At 50.2% G+C, this 26,100-nt stretch overlaps 1 protein-coding gene across 1 annotated transcript in view; it reads right to left on the minus strand.

Moving 5' to 3' along the window:
• The window catches only part of LOC119038347 (WD repeat-containing protein 62), a 37,725-nt gene continuing 11,625 nt past the window's right edge, over nt 1-26,100 (minus strand). Inside the window, exons 4-26 of the mRNA XM_053666778.1 lie at nt 25,817-25,954; nt 23,902-24,080; nt 22,412-22,503; nt 20,653-20,778; nt 17,232-17,299; nt 17,026-17,147; nt 16,088-16,163; nt 15,184-15,295; nt 15,028-15,091; nt 14,167-14,292; nt 13,047-13,174; nt 9,596-9,648; nt 7,481-7,699; nt 4,107-4,231; nt 3,659-3,762; nt 3,178-3,282; nt 2,763-2,897; nt 2,384-2,495; nt 2,130-2,271; nt 1,989-2,049; nt 1,138-1,749; nt 473-630; nt 1-376 (exon numbers count right to left, since the gene is read on the minus strand). Of these exons, the coding sequence (XP_053522753.1) occupies nt 113-376; nt 473-630; nt 1,138-1,749; nt 1,989-2,049; nt 2,130-2,271; nt 2,384-2,495; nt 2,763-2,897; nt 3,178-3,282; nt 3,659-3,762; nt 4,107-4,231; nt 7,481-7,699; nt 9,596-9,648; nt 13,047-13,174; nt 14,167-14,292; nt 15,028-15,091; nt 15,184-15,295; nt 16,088-16,163; nt 17,026-17,147; nt 17,232-17,299; nt 20,653-20,778; nt 22,412-22,503; nt 23,902-24,080; nt 25,817-25,954 (3,321 nt within the window). The 3' untranslated portion in view covers nt 1-112. The remainder of the gene's footprint in view (nt 377-472; nt 631-1,137; nt 1,750-1,988; nt 2,050-2,129; nt 2,272-2,383; nt 2,496-2,762; nt 2,898-3,177; nt 3,283-3,658; nt 3,763-4,106; nt 4,232-7,480; nt 7,700-9,595; nt 9,649-13,046; nt 13,175-14,166; nt 14,293-15,027; nt 15,092-15,183; nt 15,296-16,087; nt 16,164-17,025; nt 17,148-17,231; nt 17,300-20,652; nt 20,779-22,411; nt 22,504-23,901; nt 24,081-25,816; nt 25,955-26,100) is intronic.

Here is a 26,100-nt window from a genome sequence, read left to right on the forward strand (position 1 = left end):
AAGAGGGGCTTTGTGGATGTGCCAGGATAGGCACCAGGAACCATTCCTCCAAGTTGTCCATTTATTTGCTTAAAATACCTATTTTGTCAGAAAATGGCAGGGCTGCTGGCCCTCAGTCCCCCTGTGCTTTCCTCCGGACGGCCTGCACCAGCAGCTCCGAGTAGTGTTCCAGCAGGGCACGCAAATCTGGGCTAGCCAGGGGGCACAGTGTAGGTGGGGAGAGAGGACCTGGGATAGGCAGGGCCTGGGCTGGGGCCACGTCACTCCCAACCAGCCAGTCGTTGGCCTCTAACTGGCTGTGGATCCAAAGGAAGGTGGAGGCCAGCTCAGTCTGTGCCTGCTGCTGCTCGGTACTCAGCTGGTCACTGGACACCATCTGCAAGGAGTGCTAACCTTGTTAGGGACCACTCAGGCCAGGTAGTCCCAGGGCACCCCATTAGCCTTTTCCCCCCGGCCCTGGGGCTTGGCTCACCAGGTGGTAAAGGTCCAGGGCTTCTTGGAAGGCTGTCTTCAGTTTGTGCGCGATGGTCCCCACACCGCTCAGCCCAAGGGGAACTGGGGAAAGGACTGCAGCTGGCACCCCAGGCTCCCCACAGTGTTCAGGGCTATCCTGGACCACACTGAGCACACCTAGGAGGCAAGAAGAGGGAATGAGAAAGTTACCTCTACTTTATAGCTGGTCCAAGAGAGACCAGGGTGGCTGGTCTCTGCTCAAATACCACCTTCTCTCCAAAGCCTTTTTTCACCATCCTGTTTAAAACTGTAACCATTGCCCCCACTTCTCACTCCCTAAAACCTTTCTCTTATTTCTCTCCTGAGCACATATCATTTCATGATACACTTAACACTTTCCTCACACATTTAGTTTACGCATCTTCCCCAATTAAGGTGTCAGTTCTCTATAGTCTTGTTTACCACCACAGCCCATCCATGTCCTCGGGGCCTAGAACAAAAAGCCCAACACATACAAAGTGCTCACTAAATAGCTCAATAACGGAATGAATGAAGGAATGAATGAATGAATGAATGGCACAGCACTTGTGGCCAGGTCAAGTGCCCACCTTTGGAGCTGAGCTAGCTAGCTGTTACATGGGATGCACTTAGGAGGCGAGGCCTTATCCCAAGGGTGACACTCACCAGGGGTGAGCTCCAGGAGGGAGGTGATGCCGCCAGGGTCCCCTGGCATGGCCTCTGGAAGTGAGAGGCCATCAGGGTGGGCAGGGGTGTTGAGGGGCCCAGGGGCCAAAAGCCTTGGGAGAAAGGTGGAGCTGTGGAGCCTCGGGGAGCTCACATCTGTGGGAGCCGGGAAGCTAGCTGTTGTAACCGTGGCATCAGGCTGCATGGCCACAGGTTCCTGGGACCCAACACAAGTAGCAGGTGACTCCTGTGGGGGTGGGGGCAGTAAGAGCCTGTCACAGACACCCCACAGGGTCTGTCTGAGGCTGGCCCGGGCTTCATGGTTGCCCTGGGACGTCAGGGCAGGCTCTTGGCCCTTGCTGTCAGAATTGGGTGCTGCTGTAGTGGTCATGATGGTCTGAAGCTCCTGGTCCAGGGAGGCCAGCTCCCCCATGGACGAGGGCCTGCAGAGGGGTCTAGTCAATTCAGTCAGGACAGGGTCCTCGCTGTCCTCAAGGGAGATGCTGTGTGACATCTTGGCACAGGAGCTGGCAGCAGCCTCCATGTAGGAGCAGGTAGAGGGGCTGTGGAGGCCTGGAGTGGGTAGGGTGGTGGGCGTCAGAGGCTTCCTGTCTGTGGAGAGCAATGAGAAAGAGGGGACACGGGAAGCCAGTCCCGTGAGGCATGAGGCTGTAAAGGAAGCAGCTGGTTCACTCTCATACCCAAGCCACAGAAATGATAGGCAGGGCCCCACCCCAGGGTGGCTGCAGGGTCTAAGTGGACCATGCCCATGCCCACCCATGGTTCATGTGGGCACCCAGGGCCATTTGCTGAGAAGCTCAGGGTGGTTTACTAGGGATGGTGACACTCACTCCGTGGGTACCAGGCCTTCAGGTTGTCGAGGGGCTCCTTAGCCTTTCCCGCAGAGAGGACCTGCAAGCACGGCCATGAAGTGAGGACAAGGCCTCCCGGCTCCCAGTCCTGTGTCCTGAGGAGGTGGCTCAAGTACTCACGTTGGTCCTGTCTGGGAAGGCATAGCCAGTGTCTGCTCTCAGAGGCTCCGCCTTGGGCTGGTTCTCCCCAGGGTCTATGACTTTGACCTCTGGGGACTTCAGAAGGTTCAAGGGCAGCCGGAAAGGGATGGTGTGGTTGAGCCTGTGGGAGGAAACCAGGCAGTTGTGCCTGCCCTGGGGGTGCCTGAGAGGACTCAGCCGCACCCTGGGGGAACACAGAAAGCTGGAAGGTTCACTAGATCACCAGCTTCTACCTGGATGTCTTCTGGAGGCGTGAGTGGAACTGGGCTGAGATGCTCAGCCGGGGATTTAGAGAGTCCTCATCCTCAGAGGCTGTCACATCTCTTAGGGATCTGGGAAAGAGCTCTAGGAAAAGATGCCAAGAGAGACCTCAGAATGCCCCCAGACAATGAGTTCCAGATCCGGGCAGATCCTCAAAAACCCCATCAACAGACAACACAGAGCAACTGTAGCAGGGAGAGGAAACAATGGGGCTTAGTCCTTAAGATAAAACATATGCCCTCCCACTAAAGTCGGCAGACCTGCTGGGGAAAGCCCTAAACCGGAGATGCCCACGCTGTGCCTAGCACTGGATGGTCTTCCAAGGCAGGGCCGAGAGGGGCAGGGCCCTACCCTCAGGGTGGGTGTCAGTAAGTGTCTCAAAGTGGTGGCGGAGAAACTTCTCTTGCTCAGGGGTCTGGGGCAGGGAGCCATTGGATATGCCTGGTACCTCAGGCTGCAACAACTCTTCTGCGGTTCCTGGGCATTCTGTGGAGAGGCAAAGGGGGCAGGCAGGAGAGAGCCTTCAACACTGTGAATCATGGCAGACACCCTAACAAAGACACCAGACACTTCACCATGGAGAAAGCTGGACTCGCCCAGCGCACACACCTTGTTGCCACCAGGCCAAGAAGGAAAGACTGGTGGCTCTGCCTTCCAGGTGAGCCTTAGTGGGCACCAAGCGTACAGCTGATGTGGGGCCAGTATCATGACCATCCCCTAAGCCAGGCCTACGTACTGCCCTTCCTTGTGCCTGGGCCCTATTTACCTGCTATGGGGGTCATTGTCATGTCGAACCGAGGGTCTGGGTCCAGGTGTTGAGGGGAGGAATGGATGGTGGCGGAGGTACACTCCAAGTAGGCCTCGGAATCCCCTGAATTTAAAGGAGCAGAGAGGGGATGGTATGGGGGAGTCAGAAGCCCAAAGCCAGGTCCTCTGTTGGGTGAGTCAGGTAAGTGGCTCAATTTCTCAGGGCTTCAGTTTCCTCATCCAGAGAATAGAGATGATAATACCCACCCCTTATTTTGATGGACAAACAAGGTTACACTTGTAGGAAGTGGCAGAGCTGGGCTTCCCACTGGTGGGCATTTGGGCTCCAGAGTCCTCTGGTAACATCCAAGGACCATTATCTGTCTTCTGGGACACTCTTGAGTTTCAGGAAGGCTGGGTCCAGGTCATCGTCAGTGCCCAGAAAGAAGCCTAGCCAGAGCAATAGGCTACAGCAGGGTCTTTGCCTGGCCCTCACTCACCGTCGAGTTTGCTCTGATCCTTTGAGCCCAGGGAGGAGACTCTGAGATAGAAGTCACCTTGCTGGTCTTCAGGTTCCCCCTGCACCACTTTCCAGCTGCACTTGCTGCCATGCCAATAGGGACAGGGTGAGGGAATGATAACATACTAGTTGGTAAACAACTGGCCCCTACACACAAGAACCCTGAGCCATCTGCACCCTGCTCCTCTTGGGTGCACTACCTGGCCTCTCCTGCCTCCTCCAAAGGCTCCCTCCCCCCAGGAATCCCTTGTATCTCCACCTAAAAACAGGGAAGCAGGCTGCAGGGCTGGGCTCCTGTTCCATCAGGTCCCTACCCCTTCCTCCCCACTTCCATTGGCCCACTGGGAGAGCAGTTCTTCCCGAGCATGCCTATCAGGGGAGGCTTCCTCTCTCCAACGAAGATGCCCCTTGGTGCAAAGGACACTTACCTGTCTGTCCCTGGGACAGGCACCTCTGCCTCCAGGGAGATGATGACCTCTCTGGCTTCAGAAGACTCCCTCTGTAAGGGCAGGAAGGAGGGATTCCTACGGCCATCTTCCTGGGGACTCTCTGACTGTGGGGTAAGGAGGCACAGCCATCTGAGGCAGCCGTGGCAACCAGGACACTTGCAAGCTTCTAAGTGTTACAGTAAAGATGTCAGGGATAATGGCAGCCCCCACTGTGGGATGCTCACTGTGCACCAGGGTTGGGGCCAAGACCCTTGTTCTCCATGAGCTCACTCCACGCCCAATTGCATTATAAGAGTCTATTCATATGAAGTTCGAGAACAGGCAAACCAGTCCATGCTGAGACAGGTCAGAGTGCTGCTTACCTGGGGTTAAAGCACTAACTGGGAGGGGAACAGGGGTCTTCCTGGAGGTAGAAAATGCTCTATATTTTGACCTGGGTGGTGTATATACATAGGCATATACACAGGTAACAATTCTTCAAGCTATTTACCTGAGCTTTGTGCACATACCTGCATGCATAGTATGCCACAATAAAAAGAAAACACAGAGGATTAAAAAAAAAAAAAAAAACGCACAACTTTCCACACCCCAAAAAAACCCCCCCCCCCCCCCCCCAAAAAAAAAAAAAAAAAGATTTTTACCCTGGCTGGTGTGGCTCAGTGGATTGAGTGCAGGCCTGTGAACCTTAGGGTCACTGGTTCGATTCCCAGTCAGGGCACATGCCTGGGTTGCAGGCCAGGTCTTCAGTAGGGGGTATGCGAGAGGCAACCACACATCGAAGTTTCTCTCCCCCCCCCTTTCCCTCCCTTCCTCCCTCTCTAAAAAATTAATAAAGTCTTTTTTCAAAACAAGAATTTTACTTGGAAAATAATAAAATAAGAGTTAAAATTGCTTTAGCAACTCAAATGGGACCAGTCCCTGTTCTTTGTAGTGGATTTCTGTAAAAGTCCTCTGAGGGCTTTTTTAACAAAATAAGATTTATTTATTTTTAGATAGAGGGGAAGGGGAGAAGAAAGAGAAGGAGAGAAACATCAAGGGGAGAGAGAAACATCCATTGGCTGCCTCTGTCTGTACGTGCCCCGGCTGGGGACTGAACTCACAGTGCAGGCACGTGCCCTGACCTGGAATCGATCCAGATACCTTTTGCTTTGTGGGATGATGCCCAACTAACTGAGCCACACCAGTCAGGGCTGAGGGCTATTTTTTAGTGACTGGTTTTTTTTTTTTTTTAATTTTATTGATTATGCCCTTTCAGTTGTTCTGTTTCCTCCCATTCATTCCCCTCCACCCTGCACCTCCCTCCCCCACCATTCCCCCCTTTAGTTTATGATCACGTGTCTCAAGTTCTTTAGATTCTATATTTCCCATGCTATTTTTGCCCCTCCCCCAATTTCTACCTACCGTCTATGCTACTTATTTTCTGTACCTTCTCCCCCCACTTCTCCTTCTCCCACCCTCCTGTTGCTAACCCTCCATGAGATCTTCATTTCTATGGTTCTGCTTCTGATCTAGCTGTCCTCTTAGTTTGCTTTTGTTTTAGGTGTGGTTCTTAATAACTGTGAGTTTGCTGTCTTTTCACTGTTCATATTTTTTATCTTCTTTTTCTTAGGTAAGTCCCTTTAACATTTCATATAAGGGCTTGGTGATGATGAACTCCTTGAATTTGATCTTATCTGAGAAGCACTTTATCTGTCCTTCCATTCTAAATGAAAGCTTTGCTGGATAGAGCAATCTTGGATGTAGGTCTTTGGATTTCATGACTTGGAATACCTCTTTCCATCCCTTCTTGCCTGTAAGGTCTCTTTTGAGAAATCCGCTGACAGTCTGATGGGAAGTCCTTTGTAGGTGACTGTGCCCTTAGCTCTTGCTGCTTCTAGGATTCTCTCCTCCATTTTAATCTTGGCTAATGTAATGATGATGTGCCTTGGTGTGTTCCTTCTTGGGTCCAACTTCTTTGGGACTCTCTGAGCTTCCTGGATTTCCTAGAGGTCTATTTATTTCCTTTGCCAGATTGGGGAAATTCTCCTGTATTATTTGTTCAAATAAGTTTTCCACTGGTGGCTGTTCCTCTTCCCCTTCTGGTACCCCTGTAATTAGGATGTTGGAGTGTTTAAAGATGTCCTGGAGGTTCCTAAGCCTCTCCTCATTGTTTTGAATTCCTGTTTCTTCATATTTTTCTGTTTGGTCATTTTTTTCTTCCTTCTGGTCCACTCCCTTGATTTGAGTCCCAGTTTCCTTTCCATCACTATTGCTTTCCTATGCATTTCCCTTCATTTCAATTAGTTTAGCCTTCATATGGTTGCTCTAATTTGTGACTAAAACCAGCCAGTTCTGTGAGCATCCCGATCACCAGTGTTTTGAACTGTGCATCTGAAAGTTTGGCTATTTCTTCGTCACTTAGATTTATCGGTTCTGGGGCTTTGAGTTCTTCTTGAGCCATGTTTTGATCTGTTCGTGCCCATTACGTATGTATGAGGAGCGGAGCCTTAGGTGTTCACCAGGGCGTGGCCGCCCAGGTCACACTGGGTTGTGAAGCTGTATGTGGGGGCAGGGTCAGAGAGGGGCAATAGTGGTCCCCTCTGCTGCTTCCTGCTGCCAGGGCCTGCGTGGTCTGTCTCACTGCTCGCTCCTTCGCTGGTTTATCTGTGTGCGAACGTGTGGCCCCGGTCAGCCTGCCACCTTGCGCCCTCACTGGGTCCGCCCGTCACAACCCCACACCTGGGATCCACCAACCGCAGCCTGGGTGGGTCTGACCGAGTTTTCCTGCACAACCCTGCTCCGCCAGTCGCTGGCTCTGCCCCTCTTACCGGTCTGGCTGAAGGGATCGTTGTTGTCGGACTTGGGTTTCGTTCAATTTTCTGTGTTTTGGCTGCGTTTTTTGTTACTAAAATTTTGTTGTCTTTAAATTTGGTTGTGCGAGAAGGTACAGTGTTTCCACCTATGCCTCCAGTTTTTAAGAAATCTTTTTGTCCTCTTTTTTTTTTTTAATGTCTATGTTTTTGAAAACTGAAGCCCAGGGAGGCAAGCCTTGCTCTAATTTTCGCAACGGGGAAGAGGTAGGGCCAGTCTCCACTTGCTCAAATACCCTCCACTCAGGCCCAGGCCTGCTCTTGGGCCCAAACTCTTAACCCCCAAGGTGGCCCACCCTCCAGATTCCTGGTCTGCCCTAGGAAGTCTCACTGTGTGCCAGGCCTGGGACTCACCCTCCGGCCCTCTGCCATCTCAGGTAATCCTCTCATGCCCCTGGAGTGGGACAGTCAGCCATATTTTCAAAGTGAGAGTGCTGAGGCCCCAAGTCCTGAGCACACAGTAATATAGGGGCTCTAGGCTGGGCTCGAGCAGGAAGTCCTTACCTCACTCAGCAGACCTGCCAGGCTCTGTGGCTCCACTGTATCCAGAACGGAGTCCCCCAGGCTGTCGAACTTCATGGGGGTAAAGAAGCAATCCAAGTCATGGACATTCAGGATGGTCTTGAGGGGCTCCTGGTCAGCTCGCTCTGCCCAGCGACCATGTGGCTGGTAGCTGTCCTTGGTGCGGAACACTGAGCCATCCACCGCATCGTCATCTCCCAGCTGAGGGTGACAGGAAGGTCAGGCAGCAAGCCAAATGATCACCAACCCAATGAGAGCCAGGGACACTGCACAAACCTCATCCAGGCTCTTGGCTTTAAACACTACTCAGAAATAACTCCCACACATCTATCTCCAGCCTGAACTTTGCTCTTAAACTTCAGACGTACACGTGCAACTGCTCTACAGCTCCACATGGATGTTTGGTGGATATTTCAAAGCGAATATGTTTAAAAGTGATTTCCAACACCCCAGACCTGCTTTTCCTAGAGCCTTCCCTAGCTCAGCTACTCTTTCTAGTTGATCAGGCCCCAAACCTTGAGGTCATCTTTCACTCCTCTCTCTTACTCTGTCCCTCATATTCCACATTGTATTTCTTCAGCAAATTCTGTCAGCTCTGCCATTCAAACACATGCGGGGTACAGCCACTTCTCCTCCCATCCTGGTCCAACCCACCACTGCCCATTACCAAGACTGTTGCTTGAGAGACGGTGAAGGCTGGGTGTTTTGAGAACTCAGGCTCTGGAGCCAGCCTGCCTACAGTCAATCCCACGCCCTATATAATTCCTAGCTGTGTCACCCTAGACAAGTTGCTTAACCTCTCTGGGCCTTGGTTTCTCTATCTGTGAAGTAGGGACAGGAACAGCCCCTACCTCAATGAGAATTAAATGAGATCATAAATATAAAAGACTTAGAATAAAGTCCACACAGAGTAAGTGTACAGTGACTATTTCTTGAATGTAATTCCGATTGTAATGTGCACTGATGAGGGGAAGCTTGGGGGACTGAGAGAGCATGTCCACATACCCTGACCTGGCCTGCAGGGAAGGGGCTGGCAGTGGAGTATTTCCCTGTAGGCTTTGACATTGCTCCAACCTAGGGTTTAGAATTCTGCTTCTCACCTACTAGCTCCTAGTCTGCCTCTCTTCCAAGAAAACGATCATTAGTTCAATATTAACATCATCTGGATCTCCCTCTTCATCTCACAATCTAATCATTTGGCTCCACTTTCAAAATCCCTCTAGAATCCAACCATCTTTTTCTTCCTCCCGGTCCAGCCTCCAATCTCTCCTGCTAGGATCATCTCAGCAGTCTATTCCCTAGGACCCCTGCTTCCCTCTCAGAAACTGTTTCCAACAAGCAGCCACAAGGACCTGTGAACACATGAGTTAGATCATGGCCATCCTCGGCTCTGAGCCCTCCCTTGTCTCCATCTCACTCAGTGCAGTGGGAGAAAAAAAAGAAGTGGAGAAGGACAACAAGGAGTATCGAGGGAGCACACCACGACCCGTGTGGCCCCGCACCATCTGGCCCCCACTGCCCTGCTGAGCCCTTCTTTCATTCTACCCCTTATCTACCCTCAGCCCAGGCACCTTAGTGCCCCTGAACTTTCTCAAACATGCCAAGCAGAATCCTGCCTCATGGCCATTGCCCTAGCAAACTGGTCTCTCTGCCTGCAAAATTATTTCCCACGATTTGCATTTCTCACTTCAACTCTGCTCAAATATCATCTTCCCAGGGAAGCCTTTTCTGTTTACCCTAAAATTGTCACCCCCTGCCCCAATACTCCTTATTTTCCTTCTCAATATTTTTTTCCTCCATAGCACTAAGGGTACTGTGGATATTGTCCATCTCCCACACAAGAAAATGAGCTTGTGAAGGAAGAAAGTTTGTCTGCCTTGTTTATTGCTGTGTCTCATGGCCAGAACAATGCCTAGCAGAGGGTAGGTGTTCAGTAAATGCATATTGCACGAATGAAGGGCCATCTAAGCTGAGACTAGAGGACGATAGGGTTCTCCAGGGAAAAGAGAAATGTAGGAGGGGAAGTGCTCCTAGAAGAAACGAGATCATGGAGGATGGCACCCTTACCATGCCAGCCCCCAGGCATCCCAGACTCACCAGCCGCTTTGCCCAGAGTGGCAGCTTGCCATTGGTCAGCAGGTACGGAGGATCTGAAGAGACACATGGAATCCATAAAAAGACAGCAAACAACCCCACAGACAAATGGGCAACAGACATAAATGGGCAATCCTCCAAGCACTCTAGGAATCCACAGACGTATCAAAAGATGCTCAGCCTCACTAATGGTCAGGGAAATGCACGTTTACACAACGGGATGTAATGTTTTACTCCTAAGAACTGACAAAATTAAAATGCTTCATACTATCAAACGCTAGCAAAAGTATGGGGGAAAGAAGGGCTTAACACTGACTGCTGGGGAGGGGGCAGTAAGGAGGGCCCCCAGGGCTCTCTTTTAAAAGAAAAAGTGTACTAACCCCAGGGCCCAGCAGTGCCGGTCCTTGGCCTCTGTCTGGGAGAAAAGCTCTCACACATGCCCAAAGAGGAGGCCCAGGCGCTTAGCCTCCTTCACAACAGTGTAAAGTTGGAAAAAACCTAAATGCCCACCCAGAGGGAATAACTTAAAATACCCTACTATGCCGCTGGTCAAAAGTGGGAGGCCTCTGCTTGGTATCCACCAACGTACAGATGGATAAGATACTATCGAGAGGAAAAAGAACAATATGTGTAGTATACTACCATTTATGGACATAAATATGTGTTCCCTATGGATATATACGCATGTATATAATGTTCAGGAAAAGTCCTATAAAGATTCACAGGAAACTGGTGAAAGCAGTCATCCTTCCACCCAGCCAGCAGCGGGCAGATGAAGAGACTTCTGGCCAAGATGGAGGTGCAGGTAAACGCACTTCACCTCCTCGCACAACTACAGCAAAAATTACGACTAAATTACAAAACAGACATCACCCAGGTTCATCAGAAAATCCAGCTCTATGGAAGTCCAACAACCAAGCATTTAAAGGAGCCAAATTCATCCAGACGGGTGCCTTTTCTACAATAGGCCATGCTACTAACACAGGGAGTCAAAGCAGCTCTACCTAATACATAGAAACAGACAAAGGGAGGCTGCCAAACTGAGGAGACTGAGAAATGTGGATCAAAGGAAAGAACAGAACAAAACTCCTAAAAAGGAAAAGAACTAAGTGAAATGGACGTAAGCAGCCTATCAGACGCGCAATTCAAAACACTGGTGATCAGGTGCTCAAAGACATCATTGGGTACTACAATAAAAAAGACCCAGGTAGAAATGAAGGCTGCATTAAGTGAAATAAAGAAACATCTACAGGGAACCAACAGTGGAGAAGATGAAGCCGAGATTCAGATCGACGGTTTGGAACATGAAGAAGAAAAAAACATTCAATCAGAACAGCCAGAAGAAAAAAGAATTAAAAAAACAACAACAAAAAACGAGAATAGAGTAAGGAGCCTCTGGGACACCTGCAAACGTACCAACATCTGAATCATAGGGGTGCCAGAAGGAGAACAGGAAGAGCAAGAAATTGAAAACTTATTTGAAAGAAAACTTCCCTAATTTGGTAAAGGAAACAGACATACAAGTCCAGGAAGCATGAAGAGTCCCAAACAAGTTGGGCCCAAAGAGGGCCACACCAAGACACATCACGATTCAAATGCCAAAGGTTAAAGATAAAGAGAGAATCTTAAAAGCAGCAAGAGAAAAAGCAGACAGTTACCTACAAAGCAGTCCCTGTAAGACTGTCAGCTGATTTCTCAAAAGATGCTTTACAGGCTAGCAGGGACTGGCGAGAAGTATTCCAAGTGATGAAAAGCAAGGACCTACAACCTAGATTGCTCTATCCAGCAAAGTTATCATTTAGAATGGGACAGCAGATAAAGTGCTCCCCAGATAAGGACAAGCTAAAGGTGTTCACCATCACCAAGCCATTCTTATACGAAACACTAAAGGGAACTATATAAGAAAAAGATTTAAACGATGAACATTAAAATGGCAACAAATGCACGAGTATCAACAACCAAATCGAAAAAACACTAAGCAAACAAGCAGAACAGGAACAGAATCATAGATATGAAGAATTTGGAGGGTTATCATGTGGAGGGCAGGGGGCGGCAGCAGTGTGGGAGAATGGGAGAGAAGGTGCAGGGATGAAGAAGTACAACTCGGTAGGTACAAAATAAACAGAGGGATGTTAAGAACAGTAGAGGGAATGGAGTAGCCAAAGAACTTATATGCATAACCCATGGACGTGAACTAAGGGAAGGGACTGCTGGAGGGAAGTGGGGTACAGGGTGGAGTGGGGCAAAGGGGGAAAAATTGGAACAGCTGTAACAGCAAAATCAATAAAGTCTATTTAAAACAAATTTTTTTAAAGAGTGGTCACCCTGGAGAAGACACTGGACCAGGAGTAAGGGTGGAGACAAAGAACATTAACTTATCCTAATTTTTTCCAAGGCTGAACTCTCACATTGCTGTTGCCTAGCAATCAGCTGTCTTTGACCCCTGTTGGTGGAGCCCACCCACACACACTGAAAGCACCTAGCGCTGATCACTATTCCCAGGCTCTCTCAAAGCTGGAGCAATCATGACCAGTGGGACCTGAGAGAAGCCTTTCAGGGGCTTCTGGGGGAAATATTCCTTTATTTCTCTCTCTGTCTCTCTCTTTCTAAAGATTTTACTTTTTTTAGAGAGAGGGGAAGGGAGGGAGAAAGAAGGAGAGAAACATCGATGTGAGAGAACCACTGATCAGCTGCCTTCCGTACGTGCCCTGGCCTGGGTTGGAACCTGCAACCCAGGCATGTGCCTTGACCAGGAATCAAACCAGCAACCCTTCGGCTTGCAGTCTGGCATTCAAACCACCGAGCCTCACCAGCAGGGGTGGGAAATGTTCCTTTCCAAAGGATAGTCGTGGAGGAAATGCTCTATTCAAGCATGCTTCTGATGCCTAGAACGTAGGCAGCCATCTTGCAATCATGAGGGCCTATGCCAACCAAGGCGCCATGCAGAGGAGTAGAAATTATAGAGAGTCTGGCCTTTTATAAAGTCACTAAGCTACTACTCTCCCTTTTTGCCTGCACAACAAAATCTGTTCTGTCTTCTGTTAACGTGATCTGTTTTTCCCTGGGGCATCCTCTCTCCCTCCCTCCCTCCCTCCCTCCCTCCCTCCCTCCCTCCCAGGACAGGAAGCCACTCTGACAGCAAAGCCAATGTGAAGAAAAGTAGAGCCAAAACACAGAGAATAAATACACTCCTTTAACATCACATGACTACCTGGATCCAGCTATGCCTGAAGCCATTCCTCTCATTTTTAGGTACATGAACCAATAAACTCTTTTTATAGCTACACCAATGAGAGTCTGGTTGCTAGTACACTGAGAGAGTCCTGACCAATATGATTACTGAGCTTCAGTATGTGCCAGGCACTGAAAACAAAGTAGTGGGTGAAACCCAGCCGTGACCCCTACACTGACAGAGGTCAAATGAGGGCTCCTTTGGATGGATCGGTTTCCCAACCTGGATCCAAGCTCTCTTTGGATGGTGTCTTCAGCAGCTCTTCAGGTTCATGCTCTTCCTGCAGCTCATCCTCTGTCTGCTCTCCAGGGCTTAGGGAACAAATCTTGCTGGATGTATATGTCTCCTGCCTGAAGCCAGGAATGAGGAAGGCAAGGAGAGAAATAGGTAAATGGGGTCCTATAGGGGTCTGCCTAGGGCCAGGGCCCTATGCTAGGTTCCACATGAACCTGTGGTGCTGGGGGGGGGGGGTCTCACCTGCCACACCCACCCTGCTAGAAGTATATCACCATACTAAATGAGACATAAGAAAGGCTGGGCTCAAAAAATAAGAAACTCCAAAGGCCACATTAATGGGATCTTTGAAAAACAAAACAGATAGTGGGGCTTGAGTACTGAGCTGCTGGGATCTGTTTGGGGAAGCAGGGGGTAGCGACGAGATTTTAGCTCCTTTGGAGTACAGGAGACTACATGCTTGACACAAGGTGGGCACTGGAGCCAGGACCTCACTCTTGGCCCCGGGGGAGGGCGTGAGACTCAAAACTGAGAGCCAGAAGGTAGCAGCTCTCTCCCTTGGTGCCTCTATCTACAAAGCCTCCAAGCCCACTGCAGGATAGGCAGCACATGTCAAGGCCTGGTCTCCACGGGAAGGCAATGAGAAAGCCTCAAGACAGAGAGACAGGGGCAGCTCCAGGGGCAGGAGAGAGGAAAAACCTACAATTTCCCACTAAATTCAAGACCTCCAAACCAAAATCCCAAATAAAGAACTAGACCATAAATTCACTCCAAATAAAAGTGGTCTTACAGCGTGAGAACTTTAAAGAGTAAGAAGGCATCTCAGTGACACTGGACCCTTCCCTGACCACCTCCCTCCTGGGTCAAGGGCTGCCTCTGGTCTCCACAGCCTCCTGGGGCTTCCTGCATCACAGTACTCACAGGCTCTCCAAAACCCTTCTCATATGTGTTATTATAACTTTGTACTCAAAGTCCGTCTCCTCCCTGAGGGTGTACAAAAGGCAAGGCTATGGCTCTGTCCCCAGCATCATGCCTCTTGAGGCCCACAGTAGGAAAATATTCCTCTGGGGGAGGAGAGATAGGGAGATGTGTAGGTGGCTGCTAGGACCTGGGGAGGCTGCTCCACTTCCCGTCCTTTGTGTTCTGCTGCCCCTGCTCCTGATGGTCCATTTCCAGCAGGTGCCGCTTCATGCAGTTGGTGATCTCTGGGCCCAGGTGCCAGATGAACACACAGCTGTAGAGGCCAAAGAGAGATGTGGAAGGGTCAGAAACACTGACTACGAAAGTCACCTGGCTCTGAGGCCACCTCCATCATCACAGCCAAGACCCTCCACTCCTTGGCACCTCCCAGAAAACACAACCAATCAGCTTAGTGCAGGGGCTCCCGACCATGTCAGGTCTGAATCCGGGGTGGGGGGCTCCAGGGAACCCCAGCTAACTAGGGCCTGCTCTGAGGGCTTCCAGACCGAGGAAAGGGGTCTTGAGGAAGCAGGAAACTTCATAGTAGACTAAAGGGAGTGAGAAAAGGGACTTTCTCAAGTACCACCCACGTGCTAAGGACTTTACTTATTATATCTATTATAAATTATTACACATATAACTTACATGAGGAAATATATCAGGATGACATATATAATCATCTCATCTAATTCTCACCATACAATTTTCGAGGTAAATTGTATCAAGTCTCTTACAAAGAAAGAAACTGAAGCTCAGGGAGGGGAAATGACCGGCTCAAGGTCACAAGTAAATAAGTAGCAGATGTGGGATTTGAACTCAGGGCTGGCTGTGGCGCCAAGGTGCATGCTGTCCAAGGAGAGAGAAAGCAGGAACACTCAGAAGAGCTCTCTGCGCAGGCAGGTTGTAAGCCTGGTGTTGCCAGGGTCTAAGCCCCTGCTCTCCCTACAGTGTAGGTGAAACGCATTCCCAGAGGGAGGCCAGCCAGGGGAAGCCTCTAGGCCTTTCCCACCTGTCTCCAGATACTGTGATCAAGTGACGACAGTCATAGGTGAACTTAATGCCGGTGACGATGTCTAGAAACAGAACAGAGAAGCTGCGCTGACTTTCCGAGTTAGAAGGCTATGCGGGGGTGAGTGAGATGTCCCAGGCAGGGAGGCACACCCACCAGAATGGCCAAACATCTTGGCAACGCACTCGCCCGAATAAAAATCAATCACCGAGATGCTTTTGTCGGAGCAGCTTGTGGCTAGGAAGGTGCCTGAGGGGTCCACGTGGACCTGCCAAGGAGAGAATGCAAGGGATGCTTTATGCTGCCTGCTTCCTCTGTGTGGTGAGGCCCAGGTCAACGTCCCCACTGACTGAGGACCACCCTTGAGCTGGACACTTGCTATGTTGGCTCATCCCAGACAGCCCTCACAAATACACCCTTGGTAGGGTAGGAACTCCCGCTCCCACCGCACAGGTAAAGAAAACTAGCAAACACAACAATGGTACTGACAGCAGCCAGGCCCTGTGCTAAGCACTGCATGTGTGTAACTTGTTTCCTCCACACAACAACCCCACGACAGAAACTCTTTGTACTTGCATTTTACAGATGATGAACCAGACTGGAGAGGCGACGCTTGCCCGGGGTCACAGTCAGCCTGAGACAGAGCTGTGCGGGGGGGATTCTGACCCCGGAGCCTGAACTCTTAATTAGTCCAGAGGCTCTGAGAAGATCCCTGCTTTGGCCTGGATAACACAGGCAGGAGACAAGCCTGGCAAGGGAGCCCAGGACTCTTTGAGTCTTCCCACCATACTCTGTTGCCACTCAAGATGGAAACCACTTACAATGGCTCCACCTAGAGAAGGACTCAGTGAATAAAGGTGAAGCAGTCTGGGCAACCCCTAGCTCCCGAGCAGCCTTGGTCAGCCAGGCCAGAGTGGGTGGCTGGCCAGCATGAGATCCATTAATCAGGTGCCAAGGAGGACACAGGTCTAAGGTGGCTCATCGGGACAGCAGACACAAAGGGGAGCCTTGTGTGTGGGGTCCGTGTGTAGTTTTAACCCCAGGGGCCCCGGGTCCTCACCTTCAGCAGGGACCCTTCATCGCCTTGGGATCCCTTGTAGCATTTCTTCTGCTTTCCATTCATGGTGTTGTAGACTCTGGGGAGGTGGTTACAGAGCATGGCCAACATGGATCTGCCCACCTGCCCCCCGTCCTCGCCCCTGGAAGGCCACTGCCACCTCTTATCCCCCGTTTGATGCCTGGATGGAAACCCTAATCTCAGAGAATGAGACACCACCTCAGGCTCGGGTCACGGAAATTACGCATTAGGGTGTCTGTTGAATTAATAATGTCCATCTCCCCTGCCACAGAGTGAGCCGAGTGCCTGGCACCCAATCTGAATGAGCAGTTGAAGGAGGTAGAGAACCTCTTTGCACATGCTGTGTCCTTTACATACTCCCCCCTGCCATCGGCTCACTACTCCTTTTTCAGAGTCTCAGCTCAGACATTCCTTCCATTAAGCAGAGGTGGGGGCAGGTATCGCCCAGGGCCCCCAACCCCTCGGTCTATCCCCATCCCAGCCCTGACCACTCCAAGCTGTCACTCTCTGGTGAAGCGTCCATCTCTCCTCCACTGGACTATGGGCTCTGTGAAGGCAGGGCCTGGGGCTGCCCTGCTCACTGCTGTTACTCCTGCATTGTCCATCCCAGACAGGTGCTTGGGTAGTACAGGTGAATGACTAAGTTTATGAGCCACCTCAGCATTTCTCAGTCACCCCGCAGAGGCTTCTGGAGAGACAGAAGGAACCCTCTGCTGATCTGGAGGCTATGCCCAGGTGAAACCAGCTCCTAAGAAACACCTGCTGGGTCCCTCCAGTCACTCGGCCTCTCAGGGACCAGATGAGCAGGGGGAAAGAGAGCAGACAGCGCATGAGAAAACAGACTCAGCTAGGTCCTATACAGGCCCCACTCATGGAGCAGCCCAGGCCAGGCTGACGAAGGGCCCAGGGCAGCTCCTCACCTCACATTGCGGTCCTGGCAGGCCACAGCCACGTACTTCTGGGTAATGTCAATGTCCATGTCATACAAGGTGGTCTTCTCTGCCACATGGTGGGTACGGACAAAGTGGAGCCCATCCGAGCCCTGGCAGGGTAGGCGGGACCTTCAAAGGACAGCTGTGACAAGCACCCCCCTACCCCAGCCCCCAAGAAGGCCAGCCCACACTACCTGCTGGGCACTACGAAAGTAGATGCTCTTGTCAACCCCACAGCTGATCATCTGGATGTCTCTGTTGCCTGGAAGAGGAGGCAGCAGTGTATTACGTAGGGCTAGGCCACCACTGCAAGGGAACTCAGCTGGGGTTCAGGGAGGGCTTCCCAGAGGTGAGGTGGATGCTGGGTGCACGTAGGAGTCTGTAAGATGTGAGCTGTGTGTGTGAGGAGGTACAGATGGAGCACTTGCAAGGAAGGCCCCTGCAGAGCAAGGGCAGATAGGGAAACAAAGGCCAAGGACACAGAAGGGGCTGCATGTCAAAGACAGCCAGACACTGGGAGGCTCATGAAATCAGGATCAGAACGCCCACACATACCTCAGGCCAGGCCCTGCGCTGCCTGTGCCTTCCTCTTCCTGACTGCTCACTAGCCACTTCATCGTAGAAATGTGAGCCAGGAGCTGAGTCACACAGGGTGCACAGAGAGCCAGGACAGGGCCAGGACTGAAGCCAGGCATTCTCTGGTTAAACACTGTGCTCTGAAACCAGCTTCTTCTCTGAACCTCAGCTTCCTGCCTGTATAATGGGCCTATTGCAGCCCCTGCCCCAAGAAATTGTGTGAAACCCTTAAACAGTGGCTGCCACCTGGTAAGCACTTTTCTTCTTCTTCGTCTTTCTTTATAGAGTAAGAATAACAGTACAAATACCTCACAGAGTTGTAGTGAAAACAAAAAGACAAAATAAATATTTAGAAGCTTAGTACAACTGATGCCGCTCCTTCATGTTTGAGAGAGCCCAGGCCTGACATGCAAGTTAGGGTGCTGCTCGAGGAGGAGTCACTGGCTCACAGAGGGGAGTGAGCTCTGTGAGGGAGAGGGAGAGACCCAGAGAGGGCCGGGAAGTTACTGGTAATGCTTTGCTTCTTAACCTGGTACATCCAAGCATTTAGTGACGTTAGGACCACAAACAATCCTAACAGTTGCTGGCTACAAACAAATGTGGGTGTGTGTGTTGTAGTTCATACCTACTGACCATAAACCTTGATGTGGTGTTCACTGTATTGCAGTCGGGCACCACTTACCAATGGGGATGCGTTCTGAGAAATGTGTCATGAGGTGATTTTGGTGTTGTGATAATGTCACAGAGCGCACTTACGCACACCTGGACGGGAGAGTGTGCTACATACCTAGGTTACATGGAATAGCCCATTGCTCCCAGGCTACAAGCCTGTACGGCATGTCACTGCACGAAACAACACAAGATGAAATCAAGCGCTAGAGAAAACGACTCAGGTCAAGAGACTCAGTAAATACGAGATGATGAGGTTGCTGCCAGTGTAACACACCATACTGTTCTATGGCAAACTTTGCTTTATAGGTAGAAAGAGTACATGCTAAAATGATGATTAGAGGCACAGCAAATACACGAACCAGTAACATATTTGGTTATTACTATCATCAAGTATTACGTACTGTATGCAATCACATGTGCTGTACTTTTGTATGACTGGCAGCACGGGTTTGCTTGCGTCAGCATTGCCACAAATACACGAGTGCCACGACCTGTGCTGCACTGTGACACTACGTCGGCTACGATGTCACGTGGTGATAGGAGATTTTCAGCTGCACTATAATGTCACGGGACCGCCTTAGTACAGGCAGCCTGTCAGTGACCGAAACGTCACGTGGTGCACGACTGTACTCGGCAACCTACGTTCTGTATTCGCTTTTTGGATATGCTGCACAGAAAAGAGTTAAAAGCCCACATCCTTATCTAGCAGGGCAGCTTCAGACAGGTTTGGACCGACGGGTGCCCGGTTTATGCTGACTGTCACCGGTTCGAGCACAACTCCCGAGTGAGCCAGCCCAGCAGAGCAAAGCAATCAGGAGCCGGGTTTAGGAGCTGCATCCTCTCAGGCTGGCTGGGGCTCTAACGAAGGCGTACACCCTTCAGAAGGTGCCCCAAAGGACCAACTTCCGGGCCATCCCCTGAGCCCGTCACCACCTCTCTTGGATCTAGACCATTCGTTAAAGGTGAGGTCACTGGGGCCAAACTGCCAGATTTGCTCTAACTTCCTCTAGCCAATGGAATGAACATCTTTTTAAAAAATTATTATTATTTATCCTCACTCAAGGACACTTTTTCATTGCTTAGGAAGGGAGAGAGAGAAACATTAATGTGAGAGAGCCCAAATGGGAGATTGCACATGCCTGGATCAGGGACTGAACTCACACCCTAGGTATGTGCCCCGACCAGGGATGGAACCCACAGCCTAGCTATGTGCCTCAACCGGGAATCAAACCTGCAACCCTCCAGTCATGGGATGACGCTCCAACCCACCGAGCCACACAGGCCAGGGCCAAACAGGTCTTTAAGGATGTCTGAGAAGTTTTAGCTGATCAGTTTTTGTTAGGCCTTCATCAAGACTCATCAAGACACATCAAGCACTATGAACTTATTTTTTTTCCCAGCTCCCTATCACCTTAGCCAGAGAGAGGCAGGGCAGGGAGTGGGGAGGTCCAAGAGACATTAATACATTCTCAGTCACAAAATTATACGTGAAAAACACTTCACAGTCAAGAACTTACCGTGCATGAATGTATTATCCTTCCCATGAATATAATCCTCTTAAACATAGTTTTGAACATGTTCTTGGGTTCTGATCAGTTGCACCCCGCAGGGCCTTCCCTCGCCTCCCCTTGGGAACCCTTGGGGCCAGGGATCTACATACGGAATCTTTTCAGTCTTGGAGGAATCCCCTTGATGACCTGGTGGAGTGCAGACTTTGGAGAACAGCCTTAGGTAAGATCCTAGGCCTGTACCTACTAGCTGTGTGACTGGCTGTAACATGGGGTAAGGAAGGGGATATCTGCTGGGATGGTACAAGGATAATACCCCAGCAAAGAACTGGCCTCCAGCAATGGTCACTGCCAAACCACCAGTACCCATCCTGCCCTCTCACAAGATTGGCACCTTGATTTCTCTTGGGGGACCAGCACTCATCTAATGCCAGTCCTCCTAGATCAGCAGTGGAGGTAGGCAGTGGCTGGGCACCAGAACCTGGCCAGAGAGAACGCCCCAAAGCCCTGGCATTGCTAACTCTTCTGGAAAGAGCAGGTGCCTCAAACCAGCAAAAGGAAAGTCAGCTCCCAGTCTTGGCCAAAATGAATAGGAAAAGGGAAAATCTCTTTGCAGTGGCCCAGTGACAACCACGATCCTGTCCTGCAGAGAAAGGCACATCTAACAGAGGAGAGAGTCCTGATCATTTAAAAAATTGAACCTTTGGATGCAGCTGTGCCCAAATCCAGAGCTTGCTTCTCCCTTTTTTCTTCCTCTTCTTCTTCTTTTTTTTTTTTTTGTTTAAGCTAAAGAGAGTTTTTACTGTTGCCAAAGGAACACATCTAAGGAGGCACTGGAAGTGGGAAGGAAGGGGCTCACCTGCAAACTTGATGGCCGTGATGGAGGAGGAATGGTCATCCAGGGTCTGCTCCAGGCTGTAGCTCTTCTCCACGTTCAGCACATGGATCAGTCGATCCCTACTGGCTGAGGCCAGCAAGGTCAACCCTGTGAGTAGAAAGAGTGGTCCTGGGTTCCCCGGAGGCTACTTGATGCATTGGCCTCCTGGAGAACAGCACAGCCAAGCTTTCCAAGTCTTGAAGAAGGGGTCTTTGGTTCCACAATTTCCACTAGCTTGCCCCAAACCCAGAAGGGGGGCACTCCCTCAGCTCTGTGTAATCTTTCTCCAGAGCCCCCAAACCCTGGCATTTCACATCCCGTGCCACCAGTTCAGGGAGCATTAATCTCGGGTACACCTGGATGTTCCTTCACTTGTGCCCACAGCAGACATCCTAGCAGAGCCCAGCACTCCTTCCTACCAAGTCCAATTCCTTAGCATGCCATGTGAAGTCCTGACAACTTCTCCACCTCCTGAAAACACTGCCCCTTTACTCCCTGAGCTCTGGCTGCAGGGGCCTTGTCTGGGCCCTACTGACTACCTACCCACTGCCACACTTCCTTCTACCCCTAGGCCTTCCCTGATGGCCCCCTCGGACAGTGCCTGCACTGGTCACCTGGTACTTCTGAGACCTAACATATGACCTGAGGTGGAAGAGAGCTCAGGAAAGGTATACTGAATGAAGAGAAATTTAAAGAAAGTTTGGTGGGACAGGAGGTGCAGAGGAAGGAAGAAGGAAAGAAGAGCGTGGGAAAGATCATTAACATATGAGGACACAGCTCTCCCTCTGTTATGTTCCTACCAAGACTGTATCGTTGAAATCAGATTATGAGGAAAACAAACAGACACACCAAAATGGAAGGAAATTCTATAAAATGACTGGTCTACACTCTGCAGAAAGCCAAAGTCATAAAGACAAATTAAGTGTATAGAAACGTTCCAGAATAAAAGTGACAAAAGAGCCAGGACAACGAAGGTGGGAACCTGGATTAGAAAAACAAAGGCGCTAAAAGGACAATATTGGGACAACTGGCAAAACGTAAGGACCATAAGACAGAGGATGGCATAGCATCAAAGTAAAATTCCCACATTTGATAAGCCCTGTGGTTATGTAAACAGTTGTCCCCACTCTGAGGAAATGCCGACAAAAGCACTTAAGGGTGAATGGGCGTCATGCCTGCAATTTACACTCAAATAGTTCAGCAAATGAAAAGAAGAGAATGTATGTGCTGTGACCGTGTTATGTGCGTGTATGTACACACAGAAACACAGAGATGAAGAGAGAAGAAGCAGATGAACTCATTACACAGTCACAGGGTCAGATAGGTTTTAAAAGAAAAAAAACTTGGGGGCTCTGGGTAAAGAGCACGTGGGTATTCACTATAATATTCTCGTAATTTTTCTGTAGGCATTAAGCAAGTTTCACTGTCAATCTACCTTCCCTAGCAGAGGATGAACTCATTTATACACTTGCTCATTCGACACCCACCTCTTTAGCCTGTGCTCTGCTCGGGGCACTGGGCACCAGGGTAAGTCAGTCCAGTGCCGTCCTGCCTGCCAGTGTTTTGCTTTCTGGAGTCCTAGTCACCTCGGTCCCCGGGTCCAGAGACAGGGGCCCTTACTAAACACAGGACTTCTAGCTGTCACTCACGGCTCTGGCAGATACCAACTACCCCTGTCTATGGCTCTGTCAGGGGGGCCCATTCCTCTGCCCCCGCCCCTGTCGCCCTGCCAGGGGCTCACCAGTCTCAGGCTTGGAGTACTCCAGGCATAGCACCTCAGCATCGTGGGCCTCCATCTTGACCAGCTCGTCCATGAAGTGCAGCTCATGGATCCTGGGAGAAACACACTGTCCGCTGTACCCTTCTCGCAGGGCCCTCCCAGCCCTGCTCCCACTCCCGCTCCCACCCCAGGCACTCTGCCACAGCCAGGTAGGTGATGTCAGGAAGTAGTTTAGTGATACCAAACCACTGTTATCATCTAGAAACCTGCCATCTTAAAGAAAGCAGTGCCAAAGCTGGGAGTACCTCAGTGAGCACTCAGCTCCTGTGGCTCCATGGGCCAGATCTAGGACAGTCCTCTGGGGAAAACAAGGCTTAGGGCAAAGCTGTTTCACAAGTGAACCCTGGGGAAGGGGAGTGGAGCAGGGGTCAGGGGTTAGAGGTCAGAAGGTATATGCAAGAATAGGACCTAAGGGTGGGAACATCTAATTCCAATCTGTCATTCTTAGTCTCAAATCTAAGACTTTTCTCTTTCTCTCCAAGTGAAAGCGAACATCAAGAGTTGTTCATCCAGGGTTGGAACAAGAGACAACCATCCCAGTTTCTCTACTCTGCCTGTGCCTAGTTACTTAGCTCCTCTTACCTCAATTAACCCACATGAAAATGGAGCTGATAACAGCACTTACATGGGGGGGGGGGGTCAGTGAGAGGACTACAGTGACTGAGACACACACATAGTATCAGGCCAGTGCCCAGCCCGGGGAAAGAGTGCTATGCCCATGTAGCCCTTGTTACTGCTTTCACCATTCATGGCGGAGTGCTATCAATGTGAGCAGCCCACTGACACATTTGGTTTGTCTTGTGCAGTGATTGATGTCAAAACAGTTGTCAGCATTTTAAAAACCTTAGAATTTTCACAGGAAAAATAACCCCTGTACTTCCTGCTCTTCTTGGACAATGAGGACACACGATAACTTTGAGGGCATGCTCTCCATTTCCCCCTGGTCCTTTCCATCCCTCAACAGCCCCAGCACCAGGTGGTCACAGCTGTCATTCACCCACGTAAACCCGGTCCCTGTGACAGGGCTCATATGCTGTCGGCATCTACTGTAACATCGTGAAAAACCTCTGCCCTCAAATGTCCCATCCTCCTGGCTCCTCTCCCAGGCCTACCAGGACCCCACAAGCTCCAGCTGGCATCTTCTCTGATGGGTTGGCAGGGGTACCACACAGCTGGTAAAGTGTTACCCTGTCCTAGGGTCATGCAAATTCGCTGACCTACTCTCTAGGCAAAGTTCGCACACCTCAGCTGTTGAGGTCCCACTATCCACCCTCACCGGGAAGACTCTGCGCTTAAGTTCCCAGGGGTGGCTGGTTACAGGATTGCTACTCACAGCCCCTCATTCCCAATGAGTAGCCGCAGGTGCAAAGGCCAGGGTTCCTCCCCAGCAGCCTGAGTACCCGAGCCCAAGCTGGGAGGTGGACACTAGACACCCACCAGAGCTCACTTGCCTCAGATTTCCACTTCGGTCACCTGAAGCCAAGTGTTGGCCATCAGGACTGACTTGCATGACTCGTACTCCAGCTTTCACGTCCACAGGTGTCCCACTCTCACTTCCCCGGTCTGGGAAGTGTGACATATCCTGCAGATGCTGAATGTCATTCTCTACATACACTACCTTCAGTAGCGTCTGCAGGAAGGAAAGGGCTGAAGTCAGCACAATGAGAAGGTCTGAAACACCTCTGTAATTTTATATCCCAAGAATGGGAGCCAGTCTCCCATTCTTCGTTAGTAACAGAACTCCAGTTCTGACTTGGGAGGTTCACCACTAAGAATAATAACTATGTTTCCCAGGCCCCCTTGCAGCTAGATGAGGATCCGTGAATGAAGTCTGGTCGGTGAAATGTAAAGCAAGTGGGAACCCTTCTGCTTCCTTCCTGCAGTCTGAGACTCACTGATGTGATAACTGGAACTCTGACAGCCATTTTGGATGGTGGACATAGGGGCCATCCTTCAAAACGGCAGAGTGGAGAGTTAGAAGGCTCTTGGAGCCTTCCTGCAGCTGCCCTAACAGTCTGAACTGGTTACATCTGGGTGATTTTTATGAGTCATAAAGCCAAACTTTTACCTGTTGGTTTCAGGTTTTCTTTTCTATGCAGCCAAATATAACACATATACCACAGGTACGGAAGAAAAGATGGCAGTATTGGCGGTGGGGGAGGGAGGGCAGGCAGTGCAAAGGGAATAGTAAAGGAGTACCTGCTACATACTCCCTGCATTAAGGGCCTTTTTTTGTTCCAGCCCCACTGACTTCTCAGGTTTTCCAACTCACTAAGCTCTTTCCCACCTCATGGCCTTTGCACAAGCTGTTCCTTTGGCGCTGGGCACTCTCCCCTCTCCTCTTTCCTCCGCCCAATGCTCCATATCTCTCAGCTTAGTTGTCTCTTCCTCCAGGAAGCTGCCCCCTGATGCCACAAATAAGATCAGATGACTCTGTGATACAGGGCCCCGCAGAAGCAAAGCCTGCTTGAGTGTGGTTAGTGGGGTAATAACATGGGTGTGATAACGTTTAGTTTTAATTCAAACATTTCACCTACTCAAACACATGGGGGGGGTTTGAGTGTGATGGTGTTATGTTACAGAATTACATGCTTATGATTTTGTAATAAAAAAGGGATGTTATGTGTGCTGGGCCCTGTATATCCTACTAGCAATTTGCAGTTTTCTTTCATGCCGCTTACCACGCTTGTGATTATATCACAACTTGTGCAGTTGTTAGTTCACTCTCTGCCTCCCTGCACTAGACTGTGGGTGCCACAAGTACAGGAGAAGGGTCTGTCTTAGTCACTGATTGGTGCCCAGCATGTACCCACCTAGTACAGACCTTAATAAGTATCTGCAGAATCATAAGTGCATGATTCAGGTTTCAGCTCCTCAGAGAAGCTCCTTTACTGATTTAGCCATACCGACCATTTCTTCAGCATAGTGCCTCCCCAGCCTCACGTTATGGCTGTCTTTGGGGTCCTGTCAGCACCCCCACCCACAGCAGCTAGCCACACAGGGGAAGCCCCTCGTATGATTTGGTTGATGAACCAAAGAGCTCTGTCAAGGGGCTTCAGCTCAAGACTTGGGCAGAAACTTCTCTTCTGTTGAGTATGCCAGGTTGCCTAGAGTGGCTGTGTAGACACACCTGGACAGCAGCTGCTGACTAGTAGAGAGACCTGCACTACGCGGAAACAGAGGGAGACAGGGAGAAACAAGAGAGAGGGTAGCAGAGAGTAACTTGCACTGGTTCCTGGTTCCTGGTTCTTGCCCCCTAGTGAAGCCTGACAGCAAGATTCTATAAGACTCCCTCCTGCCTCAAGGTTCTAGCTTTAAGTAGGTCTTTGTTTTTCCTAAAAGATGGTTCACGGTGAAGGTACTCACTTTACTGAAGATGTTTTTCTGCCAGGGAGAGTCAGGGTTGCTATCCATGTTCCAGAAGCGAATGGTGTTGTCTGAAGAACAAGTCAGAAAAGATCCCGATGGTAGACAAGCTCTCTGATCTTCAAGCTCAGGATACACCTACATTTCCCAGAGGTCAAGGCAAAGGGCAATTCATTACAACCACTTCAATGACAGCACTATGACATACTGTCGCATTACGGTGGGAAAAAGGTAAGTTGCAGATGAAGAAGCATAGTTTAATGCTTTCTATATTAAAAATAAAC

Source organism: Artibeus jamaicensis, unplaced genomic scaffold, assembly GCF_021234435.1.
Source record: "Artibeus jamaicensis isolate MK-2021 breed Jamaican fruit bat unplaced genomic scaffold, CSHL_Jam_final contig_464, whole genome shotgun sequence".
In the NCBI taxonomy this organism is placed as follows: Eukaryota; Metazoa; Chordata; class Mammalia; order Chiroptera; family Phyllostomidae; genus Artibeus; species Artibeus jamaicensis.